Source organism: Clupea harengus, chromosome 4 (genome assembly GCF_900700415.2).
Source record: "Clupea harengus chromosome 4, Ch_v2.0.2, whole genome shotgun sequence".
Classification (NCBI taxonomy): Eukaryota; Metazoa; Chordata; class Actinopteri; order Clupeiformes; family Clupeidae; genus Clupea; species Clupea harengus.
In genome coordinates, this window is record NC_045155.1 from 5,883,889 (window position 1) to 5,901,388 (window position 17,500).

The window sequence follows — 17,500 nt, forward strand, 5'->3', positions numbered from 1 at the left end:
GTTATCTTTGCAACTGCTGTGTGTGCTGTGTCCGCTGAGAATGTTTGGGTTAATTCTGAAAAAGATGCAACCGATATGTTCCTCTTCAGCAGGTCCACACGGTTGGTGGTTTATGTGGGGAAGTGTTATGTGCATGTTTCATTATTTATGGCGGTTCTCATCTGACACTATATTGCCATAGAGTTGCAAGTAACAGCAATGGTTATGAGAGCTCGTACAATTTTAGCTGCCATTAAAGTTTAATTTGCATGTAAAGAAACTACATATGTCATATATATATATACATAATGATGATAGAACGCTCTTTAATCACTGAAAAATAGAGCAACATTAAAACGTCCCACAGTGTATGATAGCCACCCCTATGATTATGAAATGGTCTGGATACAGAAGTCTGAATGGTTCTTGTGTTTAGTGCAAGAGTGTTCAGCATGTCTTACACTGCAACAATTCAAACTTACTCACTAAAATACTGTCTAAGAAAAATCCAGTTGTTCAAAACAGTTGTGCTTGATGTCCTATATAAACTAAGATTCCACAGACATGGAGAGAAGGTATATCATTATCAAAGCTCACGCAGGCTGTAAACATTTGCACACCTGCCTTAGTTCTGTTCAGTAAATACAAAGGCAATTGGCCTGTTATGGCTGTGAGCATAACTGATAGACAAGACAGTATAACAGACAACACATGGCTTAAGATTTTATTAGCGTTCTTCAATCATTTTAACAACAATGATAAAAAAACAAATCTCACTCCATCATACAAATCTTTTCTCATCAAACAGAAGCTAAGACACAAACACGTAAGGCTGACACTGAATTGTACAAGTGGCAGATGGCTTCAACTCAAGGACTCGAGGGCCTTGAACAATCACATACATTATTTTCATTTATTCATTTTCTCATGGTTTGCTTTTGTCACGGAGAAAAGACACTTTAGAGAGCGTGGAGTTGGTTGTTGAGTTTGGCTTGGTCGCCAACAAGAACAACACCAAGGTATTGTTTCCTCTTTTGGCTCATGTCCTGCTAATGGCCAGCTAGGGCGCAGAGGATGGCTGTCCTTTTGCCCCTCTGTGGATCAAAAGTTCTTATTTTACAGTGTGATCGCTCGACAAAACCAAACAGAAAGCTCACAGGAGCATCTGGAAATGGTAAACAGTCACAACAACTATACTCCTACACTTAGTCATGTTTGTGTAAGGAAAACAAACAAACAAACAAACAAACAAACATAGGATCCATGTAGGAATCCAGTCTTGACATTTAGTTGCTAAAAAGACCCAATGGCCACTGGCTATTAAGTAGTATGTTCTGCTTGGGATTCCTTCATCTGATTCAGATGACAAAACAGGATGGATAGATGGTTGGACGGATAGATGGTTGGATGGATAGATGGATGGCTACTTCACATGGTGTTCACAAAACCTGCACAGTACCAAACCAACACCCTCAACAGCCACTCCAAATCTTTGTTCATCAAGCTGTACAGTTGTTGCACCTTTAACCCTTTTAGCAGTTAAGTTTTGAACATTTTAGTAAAAGAATGCGCTCATCAACATGAGATTCTAAAATTCCACGTTATATTCGATGGACCCAGATATTCTTGAGAACGTTCATTCTACAACATTCTAAACACATCGGTGTGACTCTACCAGCTGTCACTTTCAACACACCGCCAAAGCACAGGAGGACATTTTGTATAGACATGAAGTTTGAAAAAACATACTCATCTTTTGTATATATATTGATATTCATGTAATATATAGATATAAAAAATTAAAAACATGTGAAAACATCAAAATAAATAAATTAATTCATTAAAGACTTAAGGCTGCCAGCTTGTCAGGAATGGTGTCCTTCATTCATACTGGCATAGAATGAGCTCAGCTTCTTTTACAGCTAAGAGGTGAGTGGAGCTAGCCAATGAGGGTGGGGTCAGGGGCTTCATAGAAGGCAGGGGTGATTGTAAGGTCGCGGGGTCAAGGTCAACGTCAAGGCCATGCAAAGGGGCCGACCAGCTCAGAGTTGATGACATGGAGAAGGTCAAAGGTCCACGGTCATGCACAGAGTCAGTGTCTCAGTGTTCCCATTTGTGAGAACTGGTCTCTCAGTTGCGTTGCTCTCTGTGGGAAACATTAGCCTGATCTCTCTCACATGTTCAGACCAAATCCAGAGGAAAGTCTGTGCTAGATAAGCTCAAGTGGAATCCCCAGATCTTGCTGCGACCTTATAAAGAATGTACGGAGTAGTTATAGGGGGGGGGGCAGGGGGTTGCATTTACACTATGCACAGACTGAGGTGTTTCTAAATAGATTCACAGGCATAATCCCCTAGTGGAAGAGAGCAGAATACATGTTGAGATAAAGACCTCTGTAAAAGACCCCTGATAATTGGCGGCTTGACCACTTCATTCAGACACTGGGAATGATAGGGGAATGACCGTGTTTGTGCCCTAGAGCTTCAAGAGCTCAACACCAACGTGATTGGCCGTCTGCATTGTACTCGTGGTTATTATTGTACGATATTTTAACGAGGAAAAAGTACTCTGTCGATGATGCAAACAGAGTAAGTGTCAACTAACAAGGTAACGTAATATATACATTAACAACAGACAGCATGGTCTTAGGACCACTCTTGCATGCACACACATACACACACACACATACACACCCACACATACGTGGAAGTCAGCACCATTGATCCGTAAATAGTGAGGAGGTGTTGGGCGGACAGCTTTTCAGAGCTTTTTCCCAGTCATCCCTTCCCTTTCCCAGTGTCATCATACAAAATGGCGCTCCATTCATGTTGATAAGATAAGCAGTCATTCACATACTCATGTCTCTAGTTAGTTCACTTCTGACACTTAAAACAACACGTGTCTTACCTCAGGTTTTTTTTCTTTTAAAACATCACAATTCCTGTACATTTGCTGATCTGCATGTACTAATTAAAAAAGAAAGCAACACTTGTGTTACCATAGTCACAGAAAAAAAAAAAAAAAAAAAAAACGGATTAAATAAATTACAGAGGACCCGCCTCGTTAATATAACAAGAACACAGAAATTACCTCAAACACTACATCTCAAGTAAATCGTCCCCAAAAGGCTAATGATTCTGATGTGACGGCTGGGTGGAGAACATAGCTTAAAACTCTACAAGGGCACAGGCCAGGTATGGTCACCAGGGGAGGGGAATCAGTGGAGCTCAGAAAAAAAATAAGAGGCAGGACAGAGAGCGAGAGCGACAGATAGAGATAGAGAGATAGAGGGAGAGAGCGACAGATAGACATAACAGAGATAGAAAGACAGAGAAGATGACTTTGTGTTACTGTGTATGTGAAGTTGGCGGGAGGGGCCCGGGGTGCCCTAGTGGGCTGGTGTCCAGTCAGACGCTCAGATTAAACCACACTCCTAAGCCAGGGCATGTGTATGTGGTAGAGGTTGGGGGGGGGGGGGGGCAGTCAAATACTAATACACTAAGAAGGAGGTAGTAAACAGAACCGGCTGAATGGGAAATAGTTTGCCCACATTACAAACACACAAGAGTATGTGTGTGTGTTTGTGATGTCAGGTGAGTTTCATTCATGATGAAGGTATTCCTCCCCTTCCATAGGTAGTAACTATGGAAACATTGGGGGGGGGGGGGGGGTGCTGCTCTCTGAAGCTCAACAGGAAAAAACATGGACCTTGTACCAACGCCACCACGCACGCAAGCATGAGTGTACACAAAATAAAACAAAACATACACACTCTCTCTCTCTCTCTCTCTGACACACACACACACACAATTCGTAATTCAAACAGCAGACAGTGCCAGAGTATTTAGGTGGTAGCAGATACATCTTGTTGCAACGGCTGGGTCTGAGACCATAACACATTTCTTGCAATCTGTTTCGCTCACTAATTTCTTTCTCTTTTTCTTACTTTCTTTTTTCTCTCTCTTTCTTTCTCTGTTTCTCTCTCACTCTAACTTTCTCACACTTTCTGGCCTGTTTCTGTTGTGTGCCACCATCAGGTTTTAGAACTCCACAATGTCTACACTACTATTTTCTACAATTACACAGGACGCCTGTGTCACTATTAAAAACATCCCCTCTCCACAACATCGGTATGAAAGGGGGAAACATTAACAAGAGATAGGAAAGGAGGGAACGCGTGGATCCAAGGATCCAGATGCCAGATTATAATCTCACCAGGAAGCTCCGTTTTACAGTCTAGTCCATCCGCATGAAGTTCACAGTGCATTTTCTGTAGCTCAAGAGAGGTTGGGTCTCTTAGCTGCTCAAACTTTATATTTCATAACGATATGACTTTATATTACCTTACCATTTGCTACGACTTTTATATTACACAACGATATGTTACATTATATTACCTTACCATTCGTTAAGACTTTTATATTACATAACCATGTTACGTTATATTACCTGACCATACGACTTTGCTGATAAGCAGACCCATGACCAGCAGTTTAACTCAGTGCGCATTTGCATAGTTCTTTCTCAGTGTGTGTATATTTCTCTCTCTCTCTCTCATGCTTAAATTAAACCACACATACAAACACATACGCAGACACACAAGCATAGTACAGTGTAGTTTGTGTGTTATTCCGAAACAAAAAGGAAAAGACAAAGTGCACATGCACTCCTACTGGGGATGTTTTCCATTTGCTTGGGGCCGTGTTTGTTTTTTGGGGCAGGTGTCTCCACATGGTTTGCATACTGCCTGTGACTGATGTTCTCTGAGGGGTTTTAACAGCCCCCTCTGTTCTTCTATCAGCAGGCGCTTGCTAGCATTAGCATTAGCATCATAGAGGCAATGTGGTCGCCATCTGTTATGCAAGACATCTGCGTATGCACACACACACAAGCCTTCAATCTCTTCTGGAGAATAAACTGTTTGACTATATGACTTTTTTTTCTCTCTGTTAAGACAACACAGTGAATTTGCACATGGGTGAGTTTGTGTGCCTCTGTGAGTGTGTGTGTGTATGTGTGTGTGTGTGTGTGTGTGTATGTGTTCTCTAGAGGATGGACATTAGTGGTTATGAGACAACAAAAGCTGTTTGCTTAAACGATCAGTGCACACGTCGCTCTCTACCCGAGCCTCTACATTGTTTTCATGTGTGTGTGTGTGTGTGTGTGTGTGTGTGTGTGAGACTATCAGTGCATGCTCATCTATTTGGTACGTCACAGAACCAGCTGTGAGTTGCATTGAAGGGAGGAAGCATCCCCTCTGAAAGCATCCCCTCGTGGCTTATTTTCCTCTGCCGCCCCCGCTGCGCCCTGCACGCTGTTTGTCCGCACACATCCGCGCATTCATTCATGTTTTGTAAACCTCGTCACTCTCGGCTTCCTCGTCTCCTGCCGGGCAAACCGGACGACGGGTGGAGACGGGGAAAGCATTGAGGGTCACAATTCGCGGCAATGGTGGGCTCTTGCCAGGCAGAGAGGTAGTGAGCAAACGGAGAAAAAAAAAGAAAGAAAGAAAGGGAGACGAAAAAGCCACACGGATAAAAGGCCAGAATGGTGCGAAAGGCAGATGACCAGATGCTTACGAAAGCCAAACGAGTGGAGTTTGTCAGAGTAACAAACAAAACAAACAAAAAAAACGAAATACAAAACAAAGCAAAAAAAAAATACATATCAACTTGGCTTCCCTCAGAGCATGACAAAAGTGTGGAGAAACCACACAGGCGTGGAAAACCACAACATCTCTCCTTCTCCACAATGACACACACCCTTAAAATACAAACTGAAGACAAACACTGTGGCGCAGAAGAAGAGATGTCCTTCGGGAACGGTGTGACTGGTGAGGACACTGTCCCGGAGTCCTGGAGGAGGGCTTTGGCTGCAGAGACAGAGACAGAGACGCCACTGCTCTAACGGACAGAGTGAGACCCAGAGGGGACCTGGAGAGGGGGCGGGGTAGGAGGTATCTGGACACCATGGGGTGTGGCGGGGTGGGTGTGTGTGGACAGGGATGAGGCTGGAGTGGAGGGGATGTTTGTGGATGGCACACCCCCTCCCCCAATGAGAGCACCCCCTCCTCAACCCATGGTGGCTGGGTGGTGGTGAAGGGGCAGTGAGGTGTGTGGTCAGTAGTCGGCCACAGGGGCCATTTGTCTGCTCAGGCTGACGGACACGTTGGTGTAGAGAGTCCTCCGGGACACTAGGGGGGAGTAGTGCAGATTGTTGAGGCCGTCCAGGCTCTGCCTTTCCTTAGAGCGTCGCAGTAAGGTGTACCTGGGGTGGGGCAGTGATACTGGTTAGCAACACACAGGTCAAAGGTGTCCCCTGTCTCATACCAAACCTGTCTGAACGTGTCAGGTAATTACAGCCTCTGTCAATCAAATATGTCAATCAAGTGTGTATGGAGATCAGTTCTGTAAACCAGGGAGCAAACATTTGCCCCCTCTTCCCCAGCTATGCCATGCCTACTTAAGCTCATCTGGCTATTACAGAATCCCTTACCATCTATATAAGCTCAGTGTAGGGATTTACAATGGCGTATTCAAACAGGTGCAGAGTTAGAAGAAATCCCCTGGATCCCAAATAATCACTTAACTTAAGTACAGACAAAAGCATGTCATCAACACATTATGACACTTGCCGTGTCTCACCAGTTGTCCTCATAGCAGTTGCTGTCCAGTGATATGATGGGATGGTATGTACTAATAAGCTGTCATAGCATCAACCATTTTCACAGCTGTCATACAATTCTATTAAAAGGAACATGATATTCTCACACTGTTGACACTGTTATATGACTATAATACACTGACTTGTCATAACAACTCAAGATAAGATCTGACATGATATCTTGCTGTACTCATAATAACGGGGTTGAAATAATAGTGATCAGGCACCAGTGAAGAATAACTATAGGTGCCATTGCTGTACACCAATGACCAAATACATGCCATGGCTCGAGTGATTTATAGTTCTGGATGAATTGCATTGGCTAAATGACTGAGACCATAATAAATGTCCATAGACATTAGAAGAAGGCTGTCATGGCCAGAGTATTATGGGGTGTATGCTCTCACCTCCCGAGGAACTGGACTTCTCCGCGGTGGTGGTGTTGAATGGACATGTAGCGGCCCATTTCCCCCGCTGGTCGGCTCACCGAGTATCCGGCGTACTGGACCCTGATCAAGATGGCAACACACACACACGCGCGCGCACACACACACACACACACACACACACACACACACACACACACACACACACACACACACATGTTAAAACTAGTGCAACATGGCACAGTACCCTGTATACACCTCCAGCGGCCACATTTACTCTGATACTGACATACTGATTATGATTACTATTATGTTTACCATCTCTATATACTCATATTTGCTACATTAAAGGACAAATATGTAATAAATGTACTGTACTAAATCATAAAATGAACATGATATATCATCAGAGATTAAGCACACATGCTAAACTGGAATACTGGCTTCTCCAACAACAATGCTACAGCCAGTATATTAACCTTTTTTTGTTCCGGGGGAGGAGGGAGACAATGCGCTCCAGTATTTTTAAATTAGGAAATGCAGTACCGATTGTAAACACTTGGTGTCTGGGCTACAGATAGTTCCTTTAATATTCATATAGAGTGAATTTATTACTCATCCTATGGAAACATTCAGACCCACTGTCCATATACACATTCTAAAATGTTTCATCTATGGTATAGATGTACGCATATTTACATACAACCTGTGTTCACAGCCCCTTTAGCTACAGCACTTGCGTATTGCTACTATTCGCTCACTATTAGCCGTCATGGGACCCATGACAATGATAATTCAATTGAATGTAATCTATTTCTTTTTCCACACACCAAATGCACATCAAGTCACCTTTTCCTTTTAGTTCATGAGACGTGAATGTGTGTCTTTCACACATGATCTGTCTGATGCCTAGTGTGTGTCTACTGTGGTCACTAGGGCATCTGATTCTCATGCACAGCTCTGGTGACAGTGACAGCGAGTGACAGCGGGTGACAGGGAGGGACAGGGGCAGAGGCAATGTTACCGGCTATGGGAATAACCACACCAACTAAAAAAACACACTCACAGACACAAATGAATGCTCACACACACACACACACACACACACACACACACACACACACACACACACACACACACACACACACACACACACACACACACACACACCCACAAGCAAACACACACACACACACACACACACACACACACACACACACACGTACGCACCCACAAGCAAACACACACACACACACACACACACATGTGTTTTTATCTCAACGCAGAATTTTTTTTTCTCCATTTCATGCTTTGTTTGACTTTGTTTTTGGCCAGGTGCCCCCTTCCAGATAAAGCCAGTTACTGGAAGAGTGAACGCTGTGCCACTGCCCTACAAAACACACACACACACACACACACACACACACACACACACACACACACACACACACACAGACACACACACACACACACACACCTGTACACACACGCACACACACACATGAATGACTGCGCTTGTGTGTAAACAGAGATGACAACACAAACAAATGGGAAGTGGCCAGGACGAGGGAGGCATGCAGAGGCCCGCATGGACAAAGGGGGAAGGTTTTAGGTCACAGCTGAACTGGTGCCAGGTGGCCTCACCTGTTCCACAGGTCGTCGTCCTCGCCACCCCAGCCCCAGAATGCATTGGGAAAGCCGTTTATCTGCCTGTACTGCTCCACAGTCAGACCGCTGACACCACCAAAGAACTCCGGGTATGGAAGCCTGTGAGGCACATTTTGTAAAAAGCATTAAAAAAATATATAACAAAGTAATCCATGAGGAACTACAGTTTTTTTTCCAATAATTTTCACACTTTTGTCTCAACATATTCACCATATCAGTAGACTTTAATGTGAATTAAACTGTAGAATACTTTTGCATGGCTTAGATACAAAATGCAGTCAATGACCACTTCTTCCAAAATACATTGATACCCGTCTCAGTCAATGTTAACCACCAGCAAAACTACAGCAATTTTTGCTGACATTTAGATGCTCTTCACACAGTGGGCTTTACAGACACACACCTCAGTACATCAGTTAACCTTTGGTGCAAATTCACTACAACCACCTAAACACTGTAGCATATGCTCTCTACCATTACACTGCTATACCATTATTACCTTGCAAGTTTTTCTTTTCTTTTGCAATGCAACACTAAACTGTCCAAAAATAGAGGATACAGCAACAAATAATATAAGCATTTTGAAATGCTTGAAGTTGTCTGTATTTTTAGTTCATTGTACATTGAGTGATTAAGTCGTTTAATGGGAGAGAGCATATGCTATAGTGATGGCAGCATGAGTCACTTTTGGGTGAAGTATGAAGTGTTTTGGTGGTTGTAGTGGATTTTGCACCAGCAGTTAACTGATGTGCTGAGGTGTGTGCCTGTAAAGCCCACCATGTGAAGAATTTTGAAAAAGTGGAAATTGTATTGAGACAAGTGTGAAAATAATGGGAAAGAACTATAAATCAATAACACCAAACCTGCTGCGTCACAGGTCCCCGTAGCAACAGAAACCCATTCGAATCATAATAAGGAAGACTCTTACGGTACGAACACATGCCAGCGAAGCGACAGAAGCGAAAATTCTAAATCCCATTAATTTATGTTGGGAGGCAAGCCATTGTGACGTAGAGGCAGCCAATCAGATTGTTTGGTGTTGGCTCTGACGGTTTGAAAATTGCAGGACTGTGGCTTCGTTCGGTCGTTTAATTTGCTAAAAAGAAGGGCTTGGATGGCCTTGTAAGGAATTGTTGTTGTTCCTGGTATGTTAGATATTTAATCCTGGGCTTCCTTTAACAGAATGACATAAAGACAAATGACTAGATAGCCTACTAGCTGGCTAGCCTGCTAACTAGCACTCTAGTCCAGTCTGTTATGCTTTTTCCACACGCTACGCCACGCCACGCCCACTCAAAGCTATGGAAGCGCTTCGCGTCGCTGGCATGTGTTCGTACCGTTAGACATCTGTTCACCTACAGTGCTGTCGTTCACACATACATTCATTCATTCATTCATTTAGCAGATGCTTGTATTGAAGCAAAGCCACTTCTAGTACAGTTCATATATGCATTCTCATCAGTATGTCATCAGCACCCAGCTCTCCCAGTGGAGCTCAAGGGGCCCTATGCTACTATAACAGAGGTCTTCAACCGGGGGTCCGCGACCCCCAGGGGGTCCGCGGAGGTACTGCAGGGGGTCCGCCAAATTATTCCATCTGAAGCATTTTTCCCTCTTCCAAAAATTAAAAACGTCCAATAGGCTACATAAACTTAAACAGATCGTAACAATTGCTTTCTATTCGTTTATAAAATAATACATAGGCTACCCATGAATATTGTGTAGGGGAGTGTGTTTGTGTGTGTGTGTGTGTGTGTGTGTGTGTGTGTGTGTGACTGACACTTAGTTCCAGATCAAATATATGAATATCAGGCCTAAATTTGGGGCGGCGGGGGTGGGGGTCCCTGCTCAGTGTCTCTCTCAGCCAAGGGGTCCTTGGGCTGAAAAAGGTTGAAGACCCCTGTACTGTAATATGAGGCCTAATGTTACTGTTACTATATGAGGCTGCCATACTTACATGTATGAGTATTTGTTGAGTTTGACGGCAAAGTGGCGCGGCATCTCTCCGCAGCCGTAGTAGTTGCGGTCGTTCTCCATGATGTGGTCCACGTCATGGAAGACCATGCAGTCCCAGTCCATGTCCTTCATGGCCTCCTTGAAGCCAACATTGAACAGCATGGCCCGATTAAATGGCTCATTCCCCATCTAGAGAAGAGAGGGCAGACACACACACACACACACACACAGGTTGAGTAAACACGGTGTAATGGGCAAGGGGAGGGGGGGGGGGGGGTGGAGGTGAAGCAGCCTACCTGCTCGATAACGTAGAAGGCAAACTGCAGCCGCTGCCTCTGCAGGATGGGGATCAGGTGCCTGAACAGGATGGGCAGGTGCTCGTGGCGGTTCCTGAAGGGCACCAGTATCGCCACCTAGTGTACAGGCGGGAGAAATTCAGCTGTCACTCCCCTCAAGTTCTCCTCCCTCTCTCTCTCTAATGTTTGCCAAAAGGAAGAAGAAAGTGATTTCTGGCAGACGTTCCTCTGCTCTCTGTGCGAACAGAGGGCTCCCTGGATGCAAACAAACTTGTTCCTGCACCTGTCACCATGGCAACTGTAACCCCCCCCCCCCCCCCCGTTTACCCTCTAGAGTGCCAAAACCCAGTACAGTTTTAGAACAAGAGTCAGACATCAAACGCGTCTTTTAAAAAAGAACATCTATGGCTTCCTGTGCATAGTTAATCTCTAGTGTAGATGAGCTGACAGCTGTGATAGTCTTACAGCCGCACAGACATACACACAGCCACACACACACAAATACATACATACACACACACACACACACACACACACACACACATACACACAGCCACCCACACACACACACAAATACGTACACACACACACAAATACATACACACACCCACCCACACATACACAAATACATACACACACCCACCCACACACACACAAATACATACACACACATACACACACACAGCCGCAGGGCTCAGATGGTGCTCACTGATTGACAGGTGTCTGTGCAGCGGATAAGAAAGGGAAAAACTGTGATGTGTGAAGAGCAGAGCAGTGAAGGAGGACACACCAAGACATTAGAGAGCTTTCTGTGCAAATAGCAAGGAATTCAAGGTTGAAAGTATTCTCAAGTGTGATTGTGTGTATGTGTGTATGTGTGTGTGTGTGTGTGTATGCGTGTCTGTGTGTGTGTGTGTGTGTGTGTGTGTGTGTGTGTGTGTGTGTGTGTGTGTGTGTGTGTGTGTGTGTGTGTGTGTGTCTGTGTGTGTGTGTGTGTGTGTGTGTCTGTGTGTGTGTGTGTGTCTGTGTGTGTGTGTATGCGTGTCTGTGTGTGTGTGTGTGTGTATGCGTGTGTGTGTGTGTGTGTGTGTGTGTATGTGTCTCTGTGTGTGTGTGTGTGTGTGTATGTGTGTGTATGTGTGTGTATGCGTCTCTGTGTGTGTGTGTGTCTGTGTGTGTGTGTGTGTGTATGTGTCTCTGTGTGTGTGTGTGTGTGTGTGTGTATGTGTCTCTGTGTGTGTGTGTGTGTGTGTGTGTGTGTGTGTGAGAGCTGATGTACAGAGGACATTATTAAGGCTTAAGGTGTCATGCTGCTCTGCTCACCTTCCAGTGTGGGATGCAGTCGTGAGGTTTCCAATGGCCGCCCATGCCCAGGCTGGGCTCTTCCTCCTGCAGAGCCCGCTCCACCTCCTCCAGTGCTATCTCACTCATGTTCACATCCACACGACCCTCTGCACAGAGCCACGGAGGACACACAACAACAACAACAACATCAGCACCACCACAACAACAACAACAACAACAACAACATCAACATCAGCACCATCAGTATGGTTTTTTGACAGGGCACTGATCTCTATTTCTTTCCTTCCTCTTTATCTCACTAGAGCGCGGTAGTGCAGAGTGCAGTACCGAGAGCCACCACCGAACGTTACTTTTTCTTACAGATACTAGATACAATGTCAAGATTTATTTTGTGTACTCTAAGATCATTTAGGTATGTTTTTCTTTTTTGTATGTGCAAAGCAGCTATTGTTGTTGTTTATGTGTACGAGGTGAGATGATAGAGTTCCGGGGCTGCGCCTACAAAAAGCAAAAATCATACCTGACTTAAAGCGACAACCCCATTGAGAACTTGAGCGCGTGCGCCATAGTTCAGTTCATTTGTGTGTGTCCCCCCCCCCCAGGGTCAAACTGTCAACACTGAGTTCTACGGGCATGTTATGAGTCGTCTGGGGGAGAACATTCGGTGCAAATGGCTAGAATTGTGGCACGCTGGCATTAGGGGTACGTAATAGGGGTGCTCCATCATGATAACGCGTGCGCTCACCGCGCGTGGAAAACGTGCACGTTTTAAACAAGACTGTTGCCCCCCCACCACCCCTACTTGGGGGAGATCCAATGCGCAGGGCTGCTGGTCTTCCAGGGAGTGTCCCACGCGTTGCAGGAGCACTGGGAGCAGCCACATTTGAATCAGGGATGGTTTTTGCTTTTTTATATAGTTAGTTGTATAGTATGTGTTTTCCGAGGCTTAAATAAATAAATCAATCAATAGATGCAGTCCCGGGAACTTTTTTGATCGCAACCTCGTATTGTGGTATATTTTCTATTAAGAGAATGTTTTATTTTTATTTCATAATGTTGTTTCCAGTGCTATAGACAGGGCTTTTTTTTTTTTTTTTTCATTCATTATTTTCTATGTTTCAACCCCAGACTTGGACTATGGGCAGTTCTACATGATTTGTCCTGCGTACAGGGAGATGTGTATCTGTGCATACTCACTCATTGAGGGCAGTTTCTCTGGGCAGACGTGCGTGGGGAGGTAGGTGAAGCCCTCCGGTAGGTAAGGGGTCGCTGGCACATCCGTCTCACTCTGGTTGAAGTCGTAGGCGTAGTCTGTTTAAGGAAGCAGTAATCAGCCATCAGTTTTTAGTGTGTTTGTGCTCCGATCGACATCGCAGATGATGGATAGGGCCAGAGTTTGTGTAGAGGACCGGGGATGGGGTGGGGTTGGCTGGCCCCCCCGCCCACACACACACACACACACACACACACACACACACACACACACAGAAACACACCCAATATCGAATTCTGCACCTTTATTGATTTTATGGCTAATATGTCACATAGCCAAACACTGCCCAACTTCATTCCTCTTCTCACCTCCTGACCTTGTGCCTCACTATCTACATTAGTCAGTCAGTCAGCCCCAGTTTAACAATAGCAATGAGTCACAGGTAAACACTGGAAAAACGTATCTCCCTCTTCTCTCTCTCTCCCTCTCTCTCTCACACGCCCGACTGTTACCTGTGCCATTGATCCCGCTGTAGGCTCCTCGCACCACCTGTTCTATAACTTGCGCTCCGATGTTCCGCACATTCTGCCGGAGCTGGATCCCACGGGCCTGGACCATAAACAGGTACTCATTCACTACAGTCAGATAGAGAGAGAGAGAGAGAGAGAGAGAGAGAGAGAGATAGAGAGAGAGAGAGAGGTGAAGGAGGGGGGGGGGTAGAGAACTTTAGTCAAGGCCCAGAGCATAAAGGTGGCACTTATAACACTGACAAGGCTATTAACAATAAAACAGTTCCCCAATCAGAGCTAGAGACAATAACTGGCGACTGGAAGAGCAATCAGTCAAAAATGTCCAAATACAGTCTTACAGTCCTTAACCAGCCCTTTTATTGGTACTTTTCAACATTTTGGTGTCATTTATTATCACGCTGCAGCCTCTCCCCTGCACTCGGTGTCAGGGCTGAGCTCCTCCATACACACACACACACACACACACACACACACACACACACAACACACACACACACACACACACACACACACACACATACACACACACACACACACACACACACACACACACACACAGAGCGAAGTCAGTGAACACAGTGAAGTGAACCAGGTGAAGTGTAGATCACTCGAGTTGACGACAGCTATGCTCATTACTGTAAGTAGGTGTGATAAAACTTCACTTTGCAAATAAAATCCAATACACCTGTTCAACAAGCATAAACATGTAAAAAATGATATTTAAATCTGCTCTGTCTGCAGTCTCTCATCCACTGCCTCTATGTTTACGTAACACAAGCACAGTGCGCTAGCACAGCTAATAGGGAATTGTTAACTGTTTAGCTCAGTTTGCCACGTTTCATAAAATCTGTATCTTAGCTGCTGGACAGAGGGTGGAGGACAGAGGGTGGAGGACAGGAGGACAGGAGGACAGAGGACAGGAGGAATGACTGATAGCGACAGATGTCTGTGCTTTGCAGTATTTCTAAAATTCACGTGGTATTTTGAGGTCAGGAATATGATTTAATTTACTGACATTTTAGATTTATATTATTGAATTTCTATAGTGACTTTGCTGTTGTAAACATTCCTCTTGTTGCTCTAGAAACAACATTTAGTTATATTTCTGTTTCTGTATAATCCTGTTCTGATCATTATTTAGTAATGAAACAAAAACGATAGGAGTATCGATAAAGACCTGAACAGATAAGGAGTATCGAATAGAGTAGTAGTATTGATAAAATCCTAACGCTACCTATCCCTACAAATGTAGGCCATAGGATTAACAATGCACATGTTTGAATAATATTTTTGGAATGCATTAATCTTGTCCCATTTGAAAGGCAGTTCAGTGACTGTTTGCTTTTGTAGAAGGCTTGTGACCACACCGATGGCAAATGAAAGGTAGATGATAAGCCTAAAGTGACTGGGCCAGCGGCAAACAGATAACATGTGAGGAGGAAATGGACTCATTAGAAACAGACACATGGGCTGGCGTGATTAGCCAGGAATGTTAAGTGGCCCCGTGGAACCCCACAGCCACAATCCCACATTGTTTTATCCTCTTTTGTCTGAGGCCTGGCACCTGACCCAGAGCAGCTGACTATGGGGGGGGATGGGGGGGGGACATGTCAAGGCCCGGGTCCGGTCGCAGTCTGGTTCTAATCCGGTTCTGAGTCGGACGCTATCACTGCTCTGTTGGGTTAAATGGACAGTGTGTGATTCTGGTGATTGAAGTTTGTCTCGGCCCGAGCCCCTTGGTTTGTCTGTGTGCGTGAACACTATGGGAGTGGTTCTGAGTGGGCACACACAGAAGGGATAGCCACACGAGCCGTGAGAAGCAAGCTGCTGAATCTGACACCAAGTGAGAATGCTGGACTCAGAATTGGGGGGGGGGGGGGGGGGGGTTGGTCAAAGTTAGAGGTGTCACCGCGTCGCCATCGCTGCATGTTTGTCTTGCGAAACAGAATAAGGACGAGCAGGGAGCTGGAGACGGTGATGAAATCGAATGAGCGTCTCCATTTGTGGCCACGGAGTTTGACCTCAATATGACAGACAAGGAAGTGAAGTGTCACACACACACCCATTTCCTCATAGCCTCGTCACTGACAGTTTTTCTCGATTGATTACACACAAAAACTGGAACTTATGACACAATGACCACAACCTGTAACTCATGTGCCAACTCCCTAAACCAATTCTGCTAAACTATAAGCACAATTATCTGCTTTAGACACAGATTTCAATTGTTAGCCACACTTTCTTCAAAACACAACACACAATTATCTGCTTTAAACACAGATTTCAATTGTTAACCACACTTTCTTCAAAACACTAAACACCATCCTCTCTACTTTGCACACTTCATCAATGCCAAAACCTCCTTGTTTTCAGACAGAATACACTACTATTCAAATGGCAAAACTTCCATTTCCAAAGCTGTTGTGCAATTTGAAATCAAAGTTTTAGCTCCTGGTTTGGAGAACAATTTATGCCAACATTGAAGTGAGAAGTGATCAGAGAGGCAGAGGAGTGAGAGTAAGAGGGGGAGTAGGAAGAGGAGGAAAAGGATGAAGAGGAAGAGCAAGGAGAGCCATTATCTCTGATGAGATTCAGGCCACTGTGGTCGACCATGTGGTCAACCATGGTTTGACCATGCAGGAGGCTGGCTAGAGGGTTCAACCAAACATAAGCCTACTTCTCAGTTGCATCCATTCTCCGGACATTCAGAAGAGAGAATGGGTAAGAAACACTACTATGACAGGAAAACACTAGTTTGAATGCCTTATCAGGAGCATAGTATTCTTGTATTTAGAGTATTTTACATTGTACTGTATTTGTAAAATTACTGTAAACAAATACAAAGTGCAACCATTGATGACCAAGACGTATTCCTAAACATCAATACAGTGAGCCTAGCCACAGTGGACTGTGTTCTAAGGCGGAACACCTTGAGAATGAAGCAGGTGTATAGGGTGCCTTTTGTCAGAAATTCCGACAGAGTCAAACCATTATGCTATGACTATGTGCAAGTAAGTCATATACATTTCCACAACTGATTGCGTCCTATCAGCACTGACACATTACTGTACTGTATTGTAATCGAATCCAATGTTATTTTCAAGTGTTTTACAACACTGTGTAGGTCTATTTCTGATACAATATTGTCAAAATTGTCTTGAGCTAGAACAGAATGCAGACTAGTTTTTTGTCCTTTTTTATTTGACATTTTTCTGTACTGGCCTATATCCTATTGTTTGTTCTGTGCACATTTACACATTCAGTTGTGTTTGCTGTGATGTATAGGCTACAGCACTTTTGGAAAAAATGAAGAAATATTTAAGTTTTAAGTTACTGTATATTTGTGTGTTGTTTTATATTTGAGTAAAAACATCATACAGTTATATTTTACTACAGGAGTAAGCGTACAGTAACACTGATCATGAAAAGGCATAATGCTCCTGATAAGGCCTTCATACTGGTGTTTTCCCATTTCATAGTAGTGTTTTCCATTGAGCACATCAG

General features: G+C 44.3%; 1 protein-coding gene across 1 annotated transcript in view; it reads right to left on the minus strand.

Moving 5' to 3' along the window:
• Positions 1 to 689: 689 nt before the first annotated feature.
• b4galt5 (UDP-Gal:betaGlcNAc beta 1,4- galactosyltransferase, polypeptide 5) overlaps positions 690 to 17,500 on the minus strand; it is a 41,722-nt gene continuing 24,911 nt past the window's right edge. Inside the window, exons 2-9 of the mRNA XM_012832140.3 lie at positions 13,979 to 14,101; positions 13,451 to 13,564; positions 12,272 to 12,399; positions 10,949 to 11,065; positions 10,654 to 10,841; positions 8,673 to 8,795; positions 7,050 to 7,151; positions 690 to 6,246 (exon numbers count right to left, since the gene is read on the minus strand). Of these exons, the coding sequence (XP_012687594.1) occupies positions 6,099 to 6,246; positions 7,050 to 7,151; positions 8,673 to 8,795; positions 10,654 to 10,841; positions 10,949 to 11,065; positions 12,272 to 12,399; positions 13,451 to 13,564; positions 13,979 to 14,101 (1,043 nt within the window). The 3' untranslated portion in view covers positions 690 to 6,098. The remainder of the gene's footprint in view (positions 6,247 to 7,049; positions 7,152 to 8,672; positions 8,796 to 10,653; positions 10,842 to 10,948; positions 11,066 to 12,271; positions 12,400 to 13,450; positions 13,565 to 13,978; positions 14,102 to 17,500) is intronic.